This window comes from Poecile atricapillus, chromosome 16 (genome assembly GCF_030490865.1).
Source record: "Poecile atricapillus isolate bPoeAtr1 chromosome 16, bPoeAtr1.hap1, whole genome shotgun sequence".
Lineage (NCBI taxonomy): Eukaryota > Metazoa > Chordata > Aves > Passeriformes > Paridae > Poecile > Poecile atricapillus.
In genome coordinates this window covers 10,387,106-10,410,360 of record NC_081264.1, presented here as the reverse complement: position 1 = coordinate 10,410,360, position 23,255 = coordinate 10,387,106, and the positions used below count along the sequence as shown (strand labels likewise).

Here is a 23,255-nt window from a genome sequence, read left to right as displayed (position 1 = left end):
TATATGTGAAATGAGTGAGTGCCACAAAAGATGGGACAAAACTCAAGGAGCTGGTTTAAAATATATTAAACTCTCCCAGGAAGCCTTCTGACAGGAAGAGAGAAAACATTTTCTCAAACGTATATTTAAATTTTATGGTAGACTGACCTGGAGATGTTTCATTAGCTTTTAAATCCCTGCAAAGTTTGATTCCAAATAACTTCTATCAGGCTGCTTCTTAAAAACAGTGTTCATGTGTGTTTGCTCATTTCCTTTAAAACTTGATGAATTTATTTCAAAAGTGAGAGGAAGAAGAGATAAGAAGTGTTTTTTTGGAGCTTGGCTTGACTAGAGCAAGATGTGAAAGTGTTTTGTGCAGAAGGCTGATTTCTCATAGCCAATACTGTAGAACTTGTGGCTGCTTTCTGTGGAAAAATAAGGAAACCCAAACCCTGTAGCGAATATTGGCCAGGATGAAAGCTACAGCTTCAAAATATTCCCTTAAAGTTTCCTCTTCACTAAAAGTTTTAACCACAGATAGGTGCAATGGGGTCATAAATGGAAAGTGAATGCCATAAAAATGAGCAAGTTCATCACAAAATTTTGGAAAAAACCCAAACCATGAAACTCATATGGCAGCATGTCACATTCCAACACTTGAATAAAAAGGTACAAATCTATGTTCTTAAAGGATTGTTCTGGAGCTGTTAAGTAACATTTTACTTGAAAATATTTCTTGGTCAGCTAGCATTTGATCTGTCCTTCTAAACACAAAAGAACTGTGCTGAATACCTGTAGACAAAAAGCTTCTAGAGAGATATTATTTAACTTAGCAGCGCTTCTTCCTGTACTTTGTCAGCTTCCAGCTATATCTGAATTTTTCTCCCTCTTGGCAGCATGAAAAGATCTGTTTAGGGCATAAGGTCTTTGGAGCAGACTTTGAGCACAAGGCAGACCTTGCTCTTGGTGATTGCTGACAAAAGATAATTACAATGTGTTAATAATAACATCTGAGCACTTTGATCTACTGAAGCCAAATCTATACTTAATGCATTAACATGGGTAGTAAGTACAGGAATTCTGTCTCCTTTTAGCCCAGCTTTGCTCTGTTTCCACCCAGGTTGAGCCTGTGGACACAGGTGCAGCAGATGCTGGAACACAGCATGTTTACCTTCTGTGCATTGCACAGATGTAAACACTGAGGGGATTAGGTCTTTAATTCCCAGATCCTCAGGGCAGGGCTTGGCCTTCAGAGCAGTCTCACATTCCCAGCTGTACGTAGGGGCAAATATGCAACAGTAATTTCTAGTGTGAGCCAGAGCCTAAGCTCACGGCAGGTGTATTCAAAGCTGAAGATAAATTTTCCAAACAACACCTGTAACCCAGCCTTTGGGAAGCTTGGCAGGTGAGGTGTTCCTCTAGAGAGACTGTGTAGCTGTAGCTGTGGCCAGTGTCTGGATGAGGGGATAGTCTGGAAATATGGATCTCTCCTTGCAGCTTTGTCCTCCTACAATCTTGCTTTTAAAAAGCTCTTGCATGAGTTTTATTTAAATAACATCTTTTGGCAAACTTGCTGGCATTTTGGTACTTTAAGTCCTACAAAAAGCTGTGCTTGGAAATAAGAAAATAAAGCAAGAAGATGTGGAGAGGAAACGTAGCTGAAAAACGAGGTGGGTGCAGCACACGCCGTGGGATGGCATATAAAATATACTATACTCTGCCAAATGATACACATGCAGGGGAATCATTATCAGGGACTGGAAAGAGCCCCTCTCTGTATGAGTTTCAGGCTTCAGTGTATCTGAGTATCACTAAAGGTAAAGTATGCATGGTCCTGTATGGGGGAAGATGCCTCAATCAGCAACCCTTCATGTATTCAGCTATTTTTCTGATGGAAAAGAAGAGCAGCGTTATTAGGGAAGAAAAACCTGCTGTAGCAACATCCCAGCAGCTCTCTTAAAGTAACTGCCTGGGAAAGAGTCCACTGAAAGCGTTACAAAAGCTGTGCTTGGCTGTGGGCAGCCAGTTTGGCACAAGCATGTTAGACTCAGACTCGTACCTGTAGCCAAGGTTTTGCAAATCCAGGTCAGGTGTCATTCCACTGAAAGCCCTTTCCCCCACTGTCTAAGATGTTGCTTAGAGGGATAAGAGTTACTCAAGCTGTACTTTTTTGGCACAGAGGCCGTTGCCTTCTGACAGCTGACTCCATGCAGATACAGCCAGCTCTCAGCAATCCTGGGCTGAGCTGGAGCAGGCACCAGGTAGGTCTGGGACTGACCCACAGCCCTGGTATGGGGCTGCCTACAAACCAGCACCTGTAAGCACTGCTCAAGGTCTTAGACTGGGAAACACTGCATAGACAGAATTAGCAACCTGGCCTGTGTGATGCTGAGAAAAGATCTCTTTTCCCTGTGAAGGTTTCACAGCTGAGGCTTTGGCTGGTAAGAAGCGTGCTTCCCTCCTTCACCAAAGCTCCCTGTTCACCCTCAGCAATTAGTCCTGGAGGAGCAGAGTTTATAAAGACCTACAGCTGCCCTTTAAGAAAAATATTGTTAGTTTTGGCTCCAGTGCTTTTAAGCAGAAGTCAGTACCAATGACATGTACCCTGTTCATGTGCCCTACCTAGGGCCAAAGAAGGGAGCAGGAGACCAGCTGTAAAGTGAAACAAGAAAAACACAACAAAAGTGGTGTAGCAGCGGCTGTTCTTCAGCTTCAAAGACTCCCTGACAAGTTACTGCTGGGAACGTGCTTCATTTTCAAAGCCCTGTTTGAACATGCTTATACCTTACCTGTGGCAACCTTTGTTGCTTTCCAGGTATGTTCATTTATCACTTTATCTTCAGCAGAGAGGGCTGCCTTGCCTGAGTGTGTGTGGATTCTGCTGTACTTGATCGTGGGCTGGTGTACTCCATTTCTTCTGCTACTACAGTAGGATTTTAAACTGGGATCTTCCCTAGCTTTGCTGTACATAAATGATTAACTTTCTCTTCCTCTTGCTGCCTGAAATCAAGAGTAATGTGACCAGCAGCAGAGGAGACTGTGGTATTCAGCTCTCAGCAGTTTTTATTACTCCTGCTGCTGTAGCTGAATTTCTCTATGTGCACAAGCCAGTGGTAGCAGTACTAAATCTCCCGAGCACCTGCTGTGTGCTGGAGTGTCTAAAATGGTGCTGCTTAGAGCTTCTACCAGTACATAGACATGTGAGTGAGTTAGGAGGGCTTTTATCCTATCTGTGCTAAAAATCACCTGCCTTAAGCCACTGATCTCTTTTTCCCCTCCTTGCAAGTCTTGCATGTGGTGAGGTGTGTGCTGGAGCTGGCAGATGGCTGGGGAGCAAACAGGTCCACACAAGCATGCAAACAAATCAGGTTGCTGGTTGCATCACTGCTAACCAGCCTGTGCCAGGACTTGGGTTTTCTTCTGCCTGTCTCTGCCTTGCTTACACTGGCTTCCCCATCACCCCTTGGCTTGGCTGTTTGGTGATCCACCTCCTGGGACATTTCTTCCCCTCCTCTCTCAGCTCTCTCTAGTTGATTAGTCTAAGAGATACCAGCCATGGCTCACTGTTTAATTTGTTTTTAGACACAATGGTGTGCCAGAGATTTGTTTGCTTAATTACAGATATACTGTTACTTCTGCTGTAGTATGTCTGGATTTGGTTTTGTTCCTGAGCCTAGTGCTGATTTCAGCCTACTTCCCTTGGCTCTGCTTAAAGATATTTTTTGTTCTGTTGAGCTAGAGCAGATATCTCCAGTTTGGAAAGTTATAAAGAACTGAGAGGACTGAAGAAGGAACAAGTGGTTTAACCAGGTCACTACTGCAGCACAGGTAGGCTTTTGTCACTTAGATCTTCAACTCTGTAACACTTGTATGTAATGCAGGGCTGCTCAGCTCCATGCGCTGGACTCTCTGCATCTCCTATGTGAAGACAGGTCTCATGTCAGTGCCACACATGGCAAAAACTGGCTTTGGGTGCCCAGGATGCCACATGAGACAACCAACTTCTTCCTCAGCAGACCCACATATCATGTGGAGTAGAGACAAGCTTCATGCAAGTGCAGCATGTGTTTAAACTCTTTGACCTGATGCTTTGGTCATGTCTGCCTGAGCAATGGGGCACAAGGGTACAACCCAGAGCTGCTTCCTCAGAGACAGGAGTCTCAGTACAACCCAGTCAGACAGCATGTGCACATCAAGTGATGATCTGAACCCTGGGTAGTTTTCAGAAATTAATAGCTTAAAGTCCAGCATAATTTTGTTAAGCTCTTGCAGGGATTTGGAATTTCCCAGTGTGATCCCACTGACAACAAGGGACGAAGGAGATAAAGATATTAGAGCCAAGTTTTCGGCACAAGCCTTCTCTCAAGTACTGATTCGAAATACAGCTTTAAGTGTCAAGCTGTGAAACACCAAGTATATCCATGTCTCGAACTTGTTTGTTTGGAGGACAAGACAAATACTACCAGTTAAAAAGCTCTCTGTTGGTTTTCACCCTTACTCAGGTTTGCTGAAAGGGTCTAGGATTTAATATTGTTTATGGCAACAATTACACATTACCAGGAAGGGAGTGTTTTGGCCAGGTCCCCTCACGGAGTCAGAATTTACACGAGGGTTATAAGGCTCATTGGGGCTAATCCCTGCTAGCATTATACATCATCTGACAGTTGCCAAGGAGACAAGGATAATCTGAGTGAAACAAGATATGTGAGAAGGGTATTTATGGACATTTGCCTAACGATGCTGGTAGAATGCACCAAGAAGTGATTATTTGAGTGCCTTTGAAGTACTACCTCTTCTGTCATGAATATGGAGGATTGGTACACATGCAAAAAATATCCCTGTGAAATTAAGGCAGCAGCAGCTTGGCCTTGGTTTTTCCTTTTATCCTGTGGTGGCCTCATCCAGTGCTGTGGGTGATGCATTAAGATTTTAGCCTTTATATTTTTCAAATCCTGTATTGCCTTAGTGCATAACTAAGTGCATAAATCCCACATAAAGTGTTAACTACTGTCTTCACATTTTGGTCAGACAAAACAATTCCTCTAGGCCTAAAACTCAAGGATACCCTACAGCCTCAGGCCCTGAAAAGTATAAACAAAAGTAAATTGGGGGGGAGCAAACTGGGGGTAAATGACTTCATTACCTGAAGCTGTAATTGGAGGATTAACCCCTGATATGCAAACAGACCAAACTTATTTCTGTCTGAAAAGCTCCTCCATCTTGAGTATAGCCTCTGGGAGGCTTTTGACTACTCCAGGTGTATCTATTGAAGGCCTTTAATAACTACTTATTCTCTTCATCTTGTCCAGTTTCTGTTCTAGGCAGCTACTCCAAGGCATCATGGGGAGGGGCAGACAAGGCTTTTACAGTGCTGTGAGTTCCCTGTCCAGCCACCTGCACTCTGTAGCATCAGCAGAGCATACACAAGGATAAACACTATAAAGAAGCCATTTCAGTCTGAGTTCAGTTCAGAGGCTTAATGAAAACTGCCAGCTCCACGTGCTTGAAATATTCACAGGTGCCTCATGCAAAGGTCTCAGGTGCCAAGTGATGTGAGGGGAGGGAGGAGTAGAGATGGTGGTGTACAGGTACTCACAGGCATGGAGGTGTGTGTGCTTTGTCAGTGGCTTTACAGCCAGCCTGCTCATTCCTCCATGCTGCAGGGAGACCCCAGCTGCACCACAGACACCTGGCTCTGGGTGCTTGTGTCACACCCACTGAGCTGTGGGCAGGGTTAGCACCACGGCCTACTTGGTATGTGGGTCTAGACAGGCATTTTGGTAAATTCTGCCACTTTCCCTGACCTGGGGTGGCTTATAGCTCTGCTTAGGGAGATTAAAAGAAGCCAGAGAATTAATATCTTCATTTGAACAAGTTCATGCTTGGAAAGGCTTCTGCACTGTTGGTTTCACACAGCAAAATGTTTTCTTGGCAGGGTGTTCCCTGGCTGTAAACAGGGTCAGAGATTGTTGGAGGAGGCCCATGTCTAGGACCAGGAGTATTAAAGGTGTGTGATCTGGAGCTGTCCCACACTGGACAAATCTTCCCTTCCTGTGCTGAAGTGAGGCAGTGATGTGAAATGAGGGAGAAAGATGCCTGTCTCCTTCCCTCTCCCCCAGTTTGACCTTCTTAAGTCTCTGAGAGTGTCTCTTGATGGAGGATTAAGAAGGATGGGAAGACAGAAGGAATTTCCCAAGTTTTCAATGTTTGATGCAAATAACTCCTTTGAAAGGAGGGAGATGCTGAGAGCCAGCCTGCAGCTGATGGGCTGTCTCGTGATGCCAGAGTTAATCTGGGTAAGCAGAGATTAACTGAGCTGCTGGATTGGATAATGTCTGAAATGGTTTATTGCAGCTTCTGCTGAGAAAGCAGCCCAAGCCTAGGAGACCCCTCCTTGTCTGCAGCTCTGCAGGGTGAGGGCCTGTGCCCATGGCAGCAGTGCCTCAGGAACAGGAAGGCCCCAGGAAGAGGTGGCATTAATGAAATCATCAATTTCATAGGCATTTGGCTGTTCCCCTTAATGCTTCACTAAGAGGCTGATCCCTTGTGCTAAGGTGGAGAGGGAAATAAAGGCTAAGCGGCACAACATTTAGGGAGAATTTGTGCACAAAGTGAAGTACAACATCCAGTAAAGCATAGGGAAATAAATATCTCTGGAATAGAGGCAAACCTACAGGAATAATTTGAGTTGGCAAATCCCTGTGCAACTTCATAGCCGATCAATATATGTTATTTAGACAAACATCACACTGTTACATTCTACCAATGATCTCTCATGAGCAAACATGGTCATTCCAGGCTGTCCCATTTGGCTTCCAAACATAAATCTGTTGAAAAGTACAACTCCCACAAAATCTGAGTCTATTCAAGCATTTTGAATAATTCCCTGTTTACATTTGTTTTCACCCTTTCATTACTTTATGTCCATGTAGAGTTAAAATGCAAGTCAGTTCCAAAGCCTTTGAGATCACTCATTCCTTGTGAGTATTCTGTCAGGTTTCTCTGCCTCATTCTTTAGTATTCATAAATAGCAAGAAGACATGACCTGATGTTAGTCAAACTCTTGCCTGCATAAAAGGGAAACCTCAGAAAGTCTCTCAGATTCAACTCTGCCTAGCTCTTCTTGTATCAGTGCAAAAATTGGCCAGCCCTTCATGACTGGAGTCTACTTGGCCACCTCCCAAAAGTTTCCTTTAATGGAGACCTTGTAGAGTCTCTGGGCCATCTCCTCTACTCAGCCAAACTTACAGCTGTTTGGTTTTTTTTTAATATCAGTCTAATTCTTGTCCTGCAATTCATACACACTGCAGTTTATGTAAGGGACATGAAGAATAAAGCTTATACCCAGTCAAGGAGTAATGTCTGAGCACTAGCTTTACCCAGTTATGTTGTCAGTGTGAGGCATAGAGCACCAAATTCCTATTCCACACCTTAAAAACAAACAAAAAGCTCCACCCTATTTCATCCCCATTCTATAAGATCAAGAGAAAAGCTCAAACTCTTGTGTACTCTGCCTGAGTGGAGAGATTTTTCATTCACTAGGGTTTTGTTTATTGTTTTACACTGACAATTACTGCCTAGTCAGTGTCTCAGTTTCCTGGTGTTCCAATAAAATCTATGCCAATCACTTGTTAACCAAGTAAACAAACAATGGAGAACTCTTTAAGTACTTCTCCAAAAGGTGCCCTTCTTTTGAAATTTGTGGGTGTTTTTGTCCTGAAACACTTCACCTGAAAAAGCAATTGGGACTATGGATCTCTTCCATAAATACAGACCCTTCCCTCCAGCAAGTCTTAAGGTTTGTACCTGTCTAATAGTCCTGGTGTGAGTGACAAATCTGCTGGTCTACACCTGAATTGTAGAATTCCATTCTCCTGGATCTGGGCTTGTTGACAATCAAGTACAATGGTGCTTTGTTCAACAAGTAACCAGGAACAGCTCAGGCTAAATAGTTGCCAAATGGAACAGCTTTTTAAGAGCACCCCTGTCACTACAAAGCTGTGCCAAGTCTGGAAGTGGATTCAGGAACAGACTTTAAAGGATGTAGAGAACAAAGCAGTCACAAGGTTACACTTCATTATCTTGGTGCACTGAAGTGCAAAGGAACTGAAGAATTCCATTTAAAGGCAAATCCAATGAGCAGGATGCTTTAGCTACCCAAACATCTGCAGGTCTTGTAACTGTTCTGTGAAAGCTCTACATCTATGACACATCTGCATGACTGTACTAATCTTGGTAGAGTCACAACCCAGCTGAAACTATGCAAGCAGTCCTTCCTTCAAAAAATGTTCCTTCCATGCTTCAACATTAGAACCTTCCAGGGAGGAATAGTTAGGAGAGGGCAAGAACAGTTAATGGAATTGTTCCCAACACTTCTGACCTCAGCAGTCCCCTTCAAACACTGTCAGGGATCCCATCTATGATGGAAATCTATTGGAATCTACAGAACTGAGCCTCTGCAGAAGGATAACTACCAAGATTGTGAGGCCAGCCTGTATCTCCTCCAAATTAAATGCTCTCTTGGGCTGCTTAGGAGCAGCCTTTTACTCCAGTTGCTCTGACATGCAGGTCCCTTGACTTATGTCCTCATCTGTCAGCTGTTTCCTGTTGTACCCTTGCCTCTGGATACAGTTGTTTCTCCATCTGAGGTGGCATTTCCCATCCCTGGGTAGTGTTGCCAAGCACAAGCCAGCTTTGTATTGCATTTTGGCATCCAGAAATCAACAAGAGTGTCTTGCTGATCCTGTATCTCTGCTCAAAATAAAGTAGGTTCTGCTAAATGCCATTCTAAACAAAATGTTAGTTAAGCTTTAGGCTGTTTTGCAAGAGGCCTCTAATCTCAGGGGTAATTAGAGCACCCAATACAGCTGGCAAAACCCCCTCAGTGTAGAAGAGACTTCCCTCTTGAGCTATTGTCTACTAAATTGCATTTAGAAAAAGCAAGCCTGCTTGAAAAAAGAAGGAATTTGAAGACTTTCATTATAAGGTGTGCAAACCTTATAACCCAGAATGGGTCTTTAAAGATCAAATGTTTTTAATTGGTTTTTTCTTACATAGCTGTTTGCAAAGCTTTCAATCATGTTTGTCCCTGGTTCTAGCTAGTAATGCAGTGGCTGGATACAAACACCTTCTGTGTCCTACTTTCTAGAATCTCCTGGAGGAAGTGTTTACAGCCAAGTGTGAATAAGCAGAAATATTTTGAAAAAATTTCTTCTGCCCATGTGTTCCTACCTCTGAGCTACTGCATAATAAAACAATTCCAATAAACAACCTGGATGTAAACAGAATAGCCACTCGAAATTTTTAGTACAGTGCAAGAGGGAAGGAAAGGACTCATTCAGAATTTTATCTTCTTACTCCAGGACAAGTTCAGCTTCAGTTTTACGTTGGATTCTGGCCTTCAGACGTTCACAGATTAGTGCTGCTGATGCCTCAAGACAGAAGCCTTGCATGAACTTTTGAAATCTCTTCTAGGACCACTTGCTGGAGGAAAAAGATGGGCTATGAGCTGGGCTTAGCTGAAATGCAGGGAAGAAGCGTGTCTGGCTCACTAGCAGGGACTTTACACCTATGTGTATTTGTCCAAGAGAGTGCTCTGGACACTCGTTCCTGCAGATGTGCTGCCCAGTGAAAGGGGGTGGTGGTGAGACAGGAGCTGTGGCTCTGTGATGTCTCCCAGGGCAGCCTTTGCTGCTCCATCCAGGCACCTCAAGTCCCTGATGGTGAGAGATGAGCTGCACACAGCCTGGAGGCTCAGTGGCTTGAGCAGACAATCATTTCTCTGATGTCCCAAGCTGGACTCCCAGGAGATGCTCTGTGCCAAGCCCTGGCAGGGTCACCCTGTGTGGACTCCTGATCTGCTTGCAAGGGGCTCCTTCCACCCAGGATATAAAATGTTTACCTGTCCCCCAGCAGGTTCGGGAGCTCATTGTGGATGGTGCAAACAGGCTGCCTTGGGCTGGTACAGCTCCAGCGCGATGTTGGGGGGGAAACTGCCGTGAGCAGAGGAGGAGAGGTGGGGAGGGACCCGCGGGGGATGCAGAGGCGACGCGGGAACACGTCCTGGCAGCGAGCCGAACCCACGGGGGTGGCAGACGGGCCGCGGCCACCGCCCGCCCGCCTCGGACGTCACAAGTGCGTCTCCCTGCGTGTCCCTGGCTGTCGTGGCATTACAAGCAGAGAAATCACACTCGGTTGCCACGGTAACATCACCAGCTGGGACATGCCGTGCTGTCATCCAGCAACCAGCGAGGGGTCCCCGGGGATAGAGGGGATGCGCCACTGCCCCAGAGGAGCATGAGGGTCTCACCCAGCCCCTGGGACCCAGGGATGCCATCCTTTTTTGCCCAGGAACAGCAATGTGTGTAGTTCCATTGCCTTAACAGTAACTTTTTCTTTCTTTTTTTTTTTTTTTTTTTTTAATAGTAGTTTAATCCTTTTCCTAGGGAGGGCTTTGCTATTCATTAGCCCCTGTTCTATTCCATGCACAGCTTTAATAGAAGCATGAAATGTTCAGGGATTGGAATGGACCTTACAGACCACCTAGTCCCAACTCCCCCTGCCACGGGCAGGGAATCCTCCCACTAGATCAGGCTGTTCCAAGCCCCCTCCAACCTGGTTTTGAACATTGCCTGGGCTGGGACTGCCACAACCTCCCTGGGCAACCTGCTCCAGTGTCTCAGCACCTTCACAGGAGAGAATTTCTTCCTAATACTTAACCTAAATTTCCCTTCTTTTAATTTGTCCCCATTCCCCCTTGTGCTATCACAACAGCCCATCCTCTTTCTGCTCATTCCCTAAGTGCTCATCAGCACTTAAAACCAAAGGACTCAAGGGTAAAAAATCTTACATGAAATGAGTGTGTGCAAAATTCTTGAGCAAATTCTGTAGGGGTGCTCCCCATCACATTTGCTGAAATTTCTTCTTTGGCATTTCCTGTATTTATTCCTTGATGTCTGGATGGCCCTGTTCCTGTTGGGTCCACAAGATCTGCGTGTCCTAAAACGGGGTTAATGAGTGCTGCAGGCTTGGACTGACTCTCAGCAGAAGGTTGAGCCTTTCTCCTTGTTCTCCCAGAGGGATGGTGGGTAAGTGCCACTCAGCAGTGACCTCAAGGTGTTTCTCCATTACCTTCTAGGGCACTGAATCATTTCACTGAAGGACTCTGCAGGCGAGAACACACAGCTGCAGTCACGTCCTGTATTTACAGCTTTAGCATGGAAAGCCTCAGCACTCCAGGCCTGATGTGGCATGAAGCTGAATTATTAACAAGTGCTCTCTGCTAGAGGAGAAGCAACTGGAGAGAAGGAGCCTTTCTCATTAGTATTCCCTGGGTGATCAGGGATCTGGCTATGTGGCGTGAGGACCTGCTGATGCTCCAGAGGGGTGGGGAGCTGGGGAAGGAGGTTACTGGGAGGTTTTCTGGAATCAGTGTTTGGCTCTGTCTGATGCTGGTGTCTGTTTCCTCTCACCACAGCATGTGTGACATAAGTGAGCCTTATGCCAGGCACAAAACAGTGCTCAAGGGCTGTCTGCCTTCCCCCAAGGAATGAGCAGCCCCACCAAAGCTGCCATGACAAGCAGGTACATCATCTCCTTCAACAGGATGCAGGGCTGCCTCTTCTCCTGCAATTTCCCCTTCCATTGAATTTAGACTGCTCAGTGGTGATGCAGGTGAAGATTTGCTATGCAGGACTCTGTGATTGAGGAGTTCAGTATAGAGTTCCTTATAATAAGCTGCTCACTGAATAGGTCCAGTAAACACTTTGAAGAGCAAAACCTGGAGAGTTTTTATGAAAAAGAATTCAGTGTAGCGGCTGATCTGCACCTTGAAAAGTAGGGATAGTCAAAGCAACTCTTCTTTAGCCCAGGTTCACTCAGGATCTTTGTCTGGTTAAAAATAAACCCCTTGAAACAGGATTTAAATTCAGCCTGACTTGCCTCTGTGCTAAGGATGGAGCTCCCAATAGACCTTGCTGGGCTATTGGAGACAACTTAATAAACAAGAAACTTAAGGAGGTTTGCATTAAGCACCTGTATAGATAAAATAAGGAATTAAAGACATAATTCATCATGTAATTGCTACAAATCTCTGTCATGGTAAAAGCAGTGCATCTTGCCCAGCACACTTCTTCCAGTAGCTTTTTTTTTCAGTGAATAATGTGAATTTCTTAAAACCAACATTGTTGCTATGCTGATAGACCCAGCAACCAACCATTCAGAAAAATCTCTTCAAGTAAATAACTGACAACAGACCTGCCTCCCTCATGTGCTCTTGACTATAAAAGGATGTATTTAAAATACAAGTAATTTGGAAAGGAGAATACACTATGGTCACCTTGTTCTTAAGTAAAAACCTGTTTCTTTCAAAGCAAAGCCAGGCAGTGCCTGTCAGCTCTCTAAAATGCTGCATGTCAGAGCATGAAGTGTAAAACTTCAACTGAAATAATACTGAAAGGAGGGTTTTGTGGTTAGTAAATAATACCTCCTTTGGAGAATTGTGGGCTGGCTGCTCCTGTTCTTGCTGTAGCAGAGGGATTGACTGAAACACCTCATTCTTTGTAGCAGCATGCTGGCTCTAGATGCTGAGTGAATCTAAGGAGTTGGTGATTGAGGGCCCCTCTGAGGGATGCCACAGCAGCCCAATGCTCCTCTCTAAACACAAGGAGCTGTTTCAGCAGTGCAAGATGACACTCTTCCACTGCCCCGGGAAACAGATTTGCATTGCAAAAACTACCTGAGCCTGACATTGTGAAATCGCTCCCCTGGGCTCCATGTACCATAAAAGAAGCCCAGCTCAACTGGGAAGGATGAGCCCCGCCCAAGCTACACGCAGCAAACAGCTCCAGGAGCCAGAGCTGGGGAGCAGGAAATGTGTGGGAAAGCCATCTGGTGAAGGCACTCTGAAACAGCGTGGAAGTCTTTTTTCATTCACTTCCTGACAAAGTAGTAATATGTTGTCTCATTATAGGAAGATGAATGCTTGTTATTATTATTTGCATTAGTAACTCCTAGAAGCCCAAAGGTGGGGACAAGACTCTTGCTGTGTTACCTGCTGTGGGCACACGTAAGAGGAGACCTTTCCCTATATACACTCCCCCATAAAAAACCAGAAAGCATAGGACTGTGGTTTTTTCTTTTTTCTTTTTCTTTTTTTATCCTAGTGGGGAATTGAAACAGATGGGAGAGACTGAAGGAGCTGGAACAGAACATGTAATAATTCCCAAGCCTTGACTTTCTCAGCAGAACTGTTCTTTGACTCCTATACTTTAGCTCTGAGCAGTTCTGCTGAGTGGTTTGTACCCTGGCACACTGCTCATGAGGAGCTCTACAGTTTCTCCTTGGTAAACTCGATATTTAGCTTGGTGTGGACACACTGCTGAGAGCTCCTGCACCCTTTGCTATGCTGATACAGGGGGAGGGAAATCAAAGGAATGTGCAGAAGGGATTTTAATCATCATGTAGCAAATTAAAAAATACTGTGGAGGTCTCAAACTTGCTCTTTGGCATTTCAGTCATGTCTTTCACTATGTTCTCCCAGTCCAGCCAACCAAATTTTCCCCATGGTTTAATGCTGTTCTAACCTCAGGCAGTATCTTTGTTCTGCTAAAAGGAGAGAACCAAAGGCTGTATTTCAAGAGAAGGCAAAGTTCCTTATAGCCTACTTACTATTATTAGATATTTAAAATTCTCCTATATCACCACCTCATTGGAAGACCTCAAACCATTTTAAGGACCTTATTTTAGCCTCTTGGTGACAGAGGCAAGAGGCTAATTTTTAGATACTGGAACAGACTTAAAATTCCTATCCTTGAGTTTTCCTTATCAGTCTTTGCTAGAACTGACCATGGATTTTTTCAGTCCCAGGCATTTAATTGCAAGACAGAGTTTTCCAGGTCCCCTTGCTGTCCTTGTGTGGGTGTGTGTGCTTGGCTGGTTGGCATTTGCACCAAAGATGCTTTAGACAATTTATGTGTTGGCTTTTCATCTCTGGGGAAGGCAGGGTTAAAAAAACGTCCTAAAGACTAATTAGTTGCTGAAAGTATGGCAGCAGCAGGAAGGAGGAGGGGCAGGATGAAGGAGATGGTGGCTGCTGCCCTGCTTTGAGGTAAAAGAGGCTGAAGCCCAGGGAATCCAGAAGAAACAAGCAGGACCATGTGGGCTGTCAGCTCCTGAGGCTGACTGTCATTTGGCACACAGAGCCTAGTGCCAAGGGGATACCTTCTCCAGGAGAGAGATTATCAAGTGTTGCTAAATGGGGCCATGAGATGTTAATTGCTAAAATCTGTAGAAATTCAAATTTAAGGAGCCAGTATCTACCAGAGAGAAGCCTGTCCTTGTGTCCTGTGAGTGAAGCAGGATATAGAGTGTTGGATGGGGCAGACTTGAGGCTCTGAATAAGACTGTCATCACTTTATCCCAGACTTCTCATAACCCTCTGCTCCCCAACAACCCATGGTGACATAAATGCAGAACCAGGAACACACGGAGGACACCAGCAACACCTGAAAGGTCACAGAAGCTGTAACAGCACTTCTTTGTAGGACTTTTCCTCTCCCAGTGCTCAGTTCATGATCCCAGGTGAGACTCCAGCCTATGGCAGTATGGCTGTGGGCAAGCACATCCACACAGCTCTTATTTGTCCTTTTTATTAACTGGAAGCCTAAGTGGTAACAGGAGCCAGAACTACATGGGTGCAGGGTTTAGACAGTGCCACTGCCTTGGGAATTACATATGTAACCTCTTCAGAATAAGAGACCAGACACATGAGACTGCAAATACACTATAGAGCAGCATATATGGAACATTAACTGCCAGGAATCAAGTGCTAATATAATGCTGTAATTTTAAAAAGCCTCAGCTAAAGCCCTGAAAATGACAAGATTGTTCCCCACTCTCTTTCAGTTTGTTCAGGTTTTCCTGACTGTGGGAAGACTGTTTACACCCTTGCTATACCCATTGCTGTATCTGACTTACTGGCAAGTTTTGGCCAGGTGACAAAGTCAATAAGCACTGAATCGTGCCTTGGTAAACATCAGCTCTGTCTCTATCAGAGCTTATCTGCATTGGAGAAAAACTGTCCTCCAAGCTGGGAACAGGGCTGGGCTGGAATGGGAAGGGCAGCACCAATACTCAGCATTTTTGAATGTGGCAGTTCTGAAGTGGGCCAATGAAGACCATTTCTGGAACTAATAGGGAGTTAAGGGAACAAAATCCATGCTTGGACACCACATGATGGTTGACTTAACTTGGTGGTCCTCTGACAAAGCTTTGTAGAGTGTCTCTCTGAGCATCTGGCTGTGAGAGGTTCCTGTAGCACAGGTATCATGTGAGGATAATCCCATGTGGTTTACAAGCCCAAAACAAGCTGTCTGGTTTGCCTCTCATACCTTCTAGTCTGTTCTTACAGTTTATGCTTATGCTGGGACCATAACAAACCTTACATTCCCCAGGCAGTGACAGAAATCATACATACACAGAAAATTACTTAGTCACCAGATCTGATGGGAGCCAAGTTCTTAGTCCTGGATAAGAAACCTGACACAATACAGGGCTTGTGCAATCTTGGATGGAAACTCTCATCCATGGTCTGTATGGAATATGCTCTGTTCAGAGAAAAGGTGAAAGATCTGTCGCTCACTTGGGACACATTGCTTTAAAAACATGGATAAACTTAGCAACATTCCTTAGCTAAGGAAGATTAAGTATATTTTGCTTGTTGGTTTTTTTTTTTAAAGCCAGTTAAACAAATTGGACTGACTTTTTTAATCCTTGACAAGAAAATCTGCAGTGGAATGAGGAATGATTTCCTCAAGTGTCAGTACATTAATACCCAAGACTTGCTCTTCTCACCTCCAGAGGCACAGGACAGCTGCATACACAGCTTGAGTGAAGACCGGTACATCTGGCCCTCTTCAGAGTCCTCTGATCCTAGTGTTGTGGTTGGGGTGTCCACCCTCCCAGAGGCAAAATCCCTGTGTCAGCCCCAGAGACTCAGCTCTGACAGAATCTAGTCTGAGAGGTGTTCTTACAGTGTGAGATGGGCCACTTCAGCATGAGTCTGTGTGTGTGTGTTTTTGTTCTATGCTATTTTGGGAATAAGCAACTGATAACAAGCAAATGCTTTTGTCTGCTGGAGTAACTGTTCTCAAGCATTAAAATTATGGTTTCTACTAACTGTCCAGTGGGGAGGAAAAAAATCAAGGTTCTTAATTCCAGAAGACAGGTTAGCTTCTGGGGGAAGGAGCCAGAAACTGTTAAGTCTTTTGCTGTCAGAAAGAAACTCACGCTGCAAGTATTCAGTCAATTAGGCTGATTTGTAGCAGCCTCACTATAAATCCTCTTTCATTCAGAGGCAAGTTAAGCTCTTTGATGAAACATGGCATTCCAAGGAATTTCAGTAGGTTCTCACACACATAACCATGGCAAAGTTATCTGTAGTGACAACACCATCTGAGAATGACATGGTATGTTCAATTCTACAACATTACAGCTAATGTATCTCAGAAAAGGGAGGCCTGAAAAAAGCCCTTCACCCCACTGTTGCAGATTAGCCTTCTTCTTGCATGCTACATTTGTTCAGCCTATTAGTAAATTAGAAACAGATTTTCTAAATCAGTTCTAGATACAAAAACAGTTGAGGGAGACAACTGTGCAGTAAATGACCACTCAACCCAGAAACACAACTGTTTTGACAAAGAAATGCATCACTCCTTAGAAGCGTAAAATCAGTTTAAAGGCAGTATGTCTTATCGGGGCACCTGTGTAACATGACCAGAGGCAGAACTGTTTGTTTCCCTACAAGTGGGAGCTTTCCCACTCCTTTGCCCCAGAGGGGGATGACAGCAGAGCTGTGACCCTGTCCCGTGCCCAGCTGTGCCACCCAGCTGACTCACCCTGCTGAGCTGGTCCAGGAGTCTTTGGTTCTGCTCGGAGAGTTCCTGGACAGCGCGCGTCTTCTCCCGGTCAGCTTCGCGCAGGTGGACCTGCTGCTTCTCCAGCTCGTCCTGCAGCTGCTTCACGTCGCTCTCCAGTTCAGACACCCTTCCTTCCCACTCTCCCTCCTTGTTCTCAAACCGCCGCCGCAATTCGTGTTTCTCTTGTTCCAGGTGCTAAATGATGGGAGGGGAAGAGGTTAGGAAGGGAGGGAAAAAAGGTGAATGTCTCCTTTTCCTCATCTCTGCTAGGCTAAAACCTTGTGCAGGAAAGAGAAGGGTGCTTGAGTGTGCCAATGCCACAGAGATGGCAATTCTACATCAAGGCAGGTCACTGGCACTACAGCCATTTTCCATTTCCAGCAACTGGCCTGTCCTTGGCCACTGGAGTTCAGCACATTGAATTTTTACTGAAATAACTGCCAAAAGAGTAAAGTAGGCTGCATGTCAATAGGCGGAATATATAGGTCAGACAAAGCAATTGATTTAGCAGAGCCCAGCTTAACTCCAAAGCAGTATTTCAGTGGTCAGTGGCGTAATTATTTTAAAATTGCCTTTATAGTCAAAATATACAAACTGTATACCCTTACTGTTGATGAGGAATGCAGATGAGGCATCCTTGTTGTCATATGGGTCTCATGAACAACAGTTGAATCATCTATCCATTTGTTCTCTCTATTCCTGACCTAATTAGTTGTCTGAGAGTTTGATAGTGCACAGTAACTCCATTGTTTGATGCAGTCCGCTCTGGAATGGCAATGGATGCAATGAACTGGTTGCTATAGACATTATGCATGTGCATGTTCTGGGTTCAGGTTTCTTAGAAACCACTCTCAGTTCTGGAGATTCTGCTCTGCTTTGGATTGGCTGGAAAATGAGGGACAGCACAAATCTGGTGAAACTTTTGCATGTTTTACAAGCTCAGTTAAATGAGGGCTTGACTCAAAAATCAGGTCAAAGCAGATTTATGTTGTGCCCATTTGAAAGAATCCTAAACTCTGAGCTTGAATTTCCCCTGGTGACTGGAGACACACATTTACTTTCAGAACAGTCACAGATTTGGGACATGGGCATGTCCCAGGATTAGCAGGGAAACCTAAAAAATGGGAGTCCTCTCCTTGTTGGTTGTCCTCTGATCCCCAGAATAATCTCCTGCGGCTCTCTATCAGGTTCCCCAGTCTTTAAGAAATGTGTCTTAGAAAATAACAGAAACACACTGGGCCAAACACTGGTAGCACTTGCCTATTTCTCCCAGGTGAATTGTTCCCTGGTGAACAATTCCCATGGCACTTCTGATAGGAGGGAAAAATAAACCTGCTAGGCGGAAAAGAAAATTGCACTGCATTTATGTGAAGTGGCTTTTTATTGCTTGTTAGAAACACAGGCTGTGAGGGGGCTGTTTCCCCTGGGTGCCTATTGCTGATGACACACAGCCTCCCTGGCAGGGTCCCTGTCACCTTCCCAAGCAGGTCTGAATGCCAATACCCTCCAGTTTCTCTCCAGCCCTCTGGCCTGTGTATTGCTAATCTTCCACCATTTTTTTGCTCTGCCATGCAGATGCCATGTTCTCTCTTTCTTCACCTGGTCCCCAAATCCTCTCTTATGCTCATTCCAGCTCAGTGTAGAAGCACATTGCTTGTGCCCTTCCAAATCTTTCTGCAAATTCCAGACTTTCATGAAAAACGCTTAAATATGAGGGAAAGTTGATTAAAAACAGTGGCCCATAGCAGAGGATTTCCCCATGTTTCAGACACTAAAAGAGTGAACATCCTTGCAGATGAGAGCTAAGCAGTAATATAAATATTTTAATGCAGTAAGTAGGTCTGAGATCCCAGCACCTGGCCTGTGACAACCATTGCAAAGAAATCCTGTTTGTAGTCCAAGTGTGGCTGGAGCAGCCACAATTTCACTTTCAGCAGCACACTGAAAATTCTGTCTTTTATAGCTCTGCCTCTTTCACTGCTAGGCAACGTTTAGAAAGATCCAGGGCCTTCTCTAAATGGAAAGTAGAACTTCAGCCTGCTGAGAAGCAGCACTGCAGCTGAAGTGCCCCAGACACCCAAATGTGATTTAGAAGCCACTGATAAGCCCTGTCAATCATTTAAAAAGCACTTTAGTCCTTCACTGCAAAAGGAAATCTCCACTACACGCAGCCCCAATAAATGGCCATCACAAAGACTGATGTTAGAAAGAGGTGAAGAATATCAAGTTTACTCTGTTGTGACAGAGGAACCAGAACAGAGCAGTGGGGCACGGACAGGCTGTTGCAAAGAGGAGAAGCCAGATGAGATGTGTTGACTGGTCCCTCCTGCTTCTGCCAGCAGCCATCTCCCCTGGCCTGCCCTCACCCCAGCACCTTCAGGGCTGCAGATCTATTTTCTGATAGGGAAAATTGCTGTCCTCAGTAGGGGAGTTTCTTGTTTTCTGAGTGTCTCTCCATTCACCACCTGCTCATTGATTTTTACACAGAACTTACAGCTTTCTAGAAGATGTTTTCCTCTGAAAACAGCTTCTCTTCAACTTAACTGAGCCAGGCTGGCCCCCATCTGAAGAGATGAAAGCAAGGGGGAGTTTCCCAGCTGATAAAGAGGGTTCATATTGTAAAATGCTTGGACACAGCAGGCTCCTCTGTGGCAGAGGAACAGCAGTATTAACTGCTTTAATCCCTTACAAGGGATAAAACTGTCTAGGATCACATATCAGAATTTATTACAGAACTTCAATTTCATGATTAGAAATAAATTTAAATTCAGGCTGTGAAGTGAAAGGTTTGCCAGAGTAAGTGTATGGCAGGAATGCTGTACCTCAACAATGAACCCACAAAACTAGAACATATTTAATCTTGAGGCAAAGCCTCCAATGAGCAGACCAGTACCTTGGCTGTTGTGAAATGGAGAGGCTTCCCTGAGCTCTTGTAACCAATTCGGAACTGTGAACTGGGAGAAAATATCTCCTTCTCAGTGCTACTTAAACATCATTATATCAGGTTGTCACCAAGGATCTCATCTGAGACTTTGCTTCTTGTCACTGTCAGAAAGTTCTCAGCATAGGGAAGGAGGGAACAGCTGTGAGTCCTTCCTCTCTGCTCCTCTGAAATCGAAAAGCTTATTGTGAAATTTTATTCACTTCAGTGGCAACAGGAGGAGGCCAAGATTTAATCTGCAGAGACTGGAATTATCAAGCTTGTGTTTTAGAAGATTAATGTTGAAATTTGATTTTTTGTATGAAGCAGCACTGGGTTAAATTTGCCAAACCCAGTGGAAAAAAAAATGACCCTTAAGTAGATAACACAAACCCCTCTCAAATGGATAGCCTGGAAAATAGCAATCTGTTATTCCACTGGGAAGTCAGGGTGATAGTAATGGGATGAAAATATGTAAACAGTTGGTTATGTTTACAATCTCTTCATTTACCTTCTGAATGGGCCTGTGAGAGCAGAGGTAAACATTTGTGTGATGTTATTTAAAGTACTATAAAGTCATAGTTTCTCTCCTCTCCTTTTCACCTCTACATTTTGCAAACAGTGAGTCGTATCTGAGGCTCCTGAACTCCCTAAGAGGCAGCTCAGTGGGTACCTAAAATTGAGCGTTTTTCCTTTAACGGTAGGAAAGGTTCTACTCCAACTCCTAAGCAAAACCATATCAGCACAACACCACATACTTGCTTAAAGATCAACATCCACTCTGGCAAATTTTAATACTCTGGGAAATTCTAATCTGATAAACAGAGACACTAAGCAACAATTTGAGCAAATATCACCTTCACTATTTTTCTATTAGAATAGCAAAGGCAGAGAGATTCCCCCGCAAAGAGGAAGGGATCAGCTGAGGTAAAATGACAAGTTTAATAAGAGAGAGGAATTTTTGTCAGGAGAACAAAGGGCATTCAGTAATTTCACAAATCCTCTTGAACTTGAGAAATGTTAAGTCTGTTAGGAAGGAATACAGGACTGTGCAAAAAGGGCTGGTCTAGGGCTGTGACTTGAAATGTGAATGTTAATCCAGCATTGTTCAAACTCTCTCCAGAAAGGTGAGAGAGGCTTTTCTCAGCCTTCTAAGCAGTATTACTTATTGGAAGAAATACAATTTCAAGGGTAGCTTGGAGGAAGAGTGAATAATAGTGCCTCTCTCACAATTGTGCAAGAGAGTTGTTCCAAAAAAAGCTGCCTGCACAAGTCTTTCTCTTTGTAATACCTCTATTTTATCTTTAAAAATCAATAAATAGCTCAATCCCCCGAGTTCCTGGCAGACAGCTCTCTCCAGATACCTGTAGGCATTTTTCAGAGCAAACAGCTAACAGCGATGTATCATTAGGGCTTATCTCCTGCCATGCTTAAAGCCTTGGCTGCAACAGCTTAAGCATAAGGGTCACATATGCTCTGTAGCTCAGTACCTGCTGTGCCAATTTAACTTCCGAGGTATTTCTGTGACGAGATGAGCCGCGCACATCTCTCCCAGGTGGTCCTGGGGCAGGAAAGCCCGTTCTGCAGCCCGGCCCCGGCCCCACACGCTGGCTCTGGGCCGGGGGGAGCGGGACAGAACGGCAGCTTTGCCTTCCCCAGGCCTCGCAGGCATCGCTCAGACCCTTTCTTCCCCGTCACGGCCACAGCGAGTCCCGTGGGCTGCCGGGCAGGGCCCGCGCCCGCCGCCCGCCCCCGGCGCTCGCCGGGGATGGGGCCGCGTTGCGCGGAGAGAACCCGCGGCCGGGGCCGGGCGGGCGGAGCGCGGCGGGGCCTCACCTCCAGCTTGTCGGTGAGCTCCTTGTGCATCCTCTCGTACTGCCGGCTCATGTCCTGGTTGCGCTCCAGCAGCGCCTTGCCCAGCCGCGCCGCCAGCACCAGGTCCTTCTCCTTCTGCCGGATCAGCGAGAGCAGCTCGGGATCGCGGGCGGCGGCGGCGGGCGGCGGCTCCGGCGGCTCCCCGGCGGCGGCCAGCAGCGCCAGCTCCTCCTCCAGGGCCAGCTCCAGGGCGGCGGCCCCGGGCGGCTCCATGCCGCCGGCGCTGTCCGCCTCCGCCGGTGCTGACCCGGCGGCGGGCAGGCGCAGGCACGGCGCCGACATGGCCCTGCGCGCCGCCGCCGCTCCGCTGCGCCCCCCGCGCCCGGCCCGCGGCTGCGGCGGCTGGGCGGGGAGCGCCGCCGCCCCCGGCCCCCGCCCCCCGGCGCCGGGGCCCGGCAGCGCATCGCCACCGCCACGGCCACCGGCGCAGACACTGCCACCGCCACCGGGCACGGGCCGCGCGGGGGAAACCGGCTCCTGCTGGCCCCGGCTGCGGCGGGCAGGTCTCGCCACTTCTGCCGCAGGCCCAGACCAAAAATCCCCCCAGAACATCGGGGAAGCCCAAGGAGGAAATTTGGCACCCCCGAGGGGCACAGCGCGTTCTCCCTGCTCGCCGCCCGCTCCCCCAGGGCTCTAGTGGGGATCTTTTGGTTGCCAGAGCAGCTCTCGGGATCTTTGTGCTCAGTAGTTCACCCCGGAGAGCTGACTACAGCTTCCAACAGCCACCGGGGCTTGCTTTCAATTTCAGAGTGTTTGGGATGTTCTCGGGTAACGTTTGTCCTAAAGGTACCCCCAGTGAATGTTGGGAGTTGTAGTCAGTTCAGCTCCTAGCACTATTCCCTCTATTAGGGGCAGGACTGGTTGGGGTTTCAGTTTTGGTTTTGTTGATTTTCTTAGATCTCCTTAGATCCCAGTACAGAAGGGAGGCTGAGGCAGAATACAGCTGCATAAACCAGTACATTGTCCCATTTGCTAAGACCCTATTCCCTCAATTTCTGATTATACTTTATTTTCAAACAAGGCTTTAATAGTGATTGCACAAAAAACAATTTAAAGGAAACTTCTGTTTTTGATTCCTAGATTCTGCAGAAAGGAATTATAAGTTTCACAGTTTTTTCCTTTGTACACTGCTTTCTTGGGGCTTGTTTTCCTTTCCTTCACTTAGACCTTGTTCATCTGTAAGCAATAGCCCAACAAATCAGTCCAAGGATGTTTTTGGCTGGGACAGTTGGTGACTGATGCAGTTTTCAAGCAGGGCTGGTTCCTGCCTCTGGTCAGACCCAGGTCCCTGGAGAGCTGCTGATTATTCGTAACAGTTATAACTTGAATTGTGAGGATGCAAACTTCCCTCTGGCCATCTGCCACTGGGACTTTGCCTTTCATGGGGATACATCCCAACAACCCAGCTGGGGGGACCTGTTGATGCTTGGCCTTTTTCCTGGCAGCATCAGTTAACAGCAATGCTGCTTTCTGTAATGTGAGCACCTACTCTCCAAGGACCAGGCAGAGACTGGTGCCTTGTGCTGCCAGCACCTGTCCCACCACGGTAACTGTTGGCCCTTATG

At 45.9% G+C, this 23,255-nt stretch overlaps 1 protein-coding gene across 1 annotated transcript in view; it reads right to left on the bottom strand.

Moving 5' to 3' along the window:
* BICDL1 (BICD family like cargo adaptor 1) overlaps positions 1 to 21,987 on the bottom strand; it is a 45,018-nt gene extending 23,031 nt beyond the window's left edge. The window contains exons 1-2 of the mRNA XM_058851720.1: positions 21,652 to 21,987; positions 16,875 to 17,090 (exon numbers count right to left, since the gene is read on the bottom strand). Coding sequence (XP_058707703.1) covers positions 16,875 to 17,090; positions 21,652 to 21,972 — 537 coding nt within the window. The 5' untranslated portion in view covers positions 21,973 to 21,987. The remainder of the gene's footprint in view (positions 1 to 16,874; positions 17,091 to 21,651) is intronic.
* Positions 21,988 to 23,255: the final 1,268 nt, after the last annotated feature.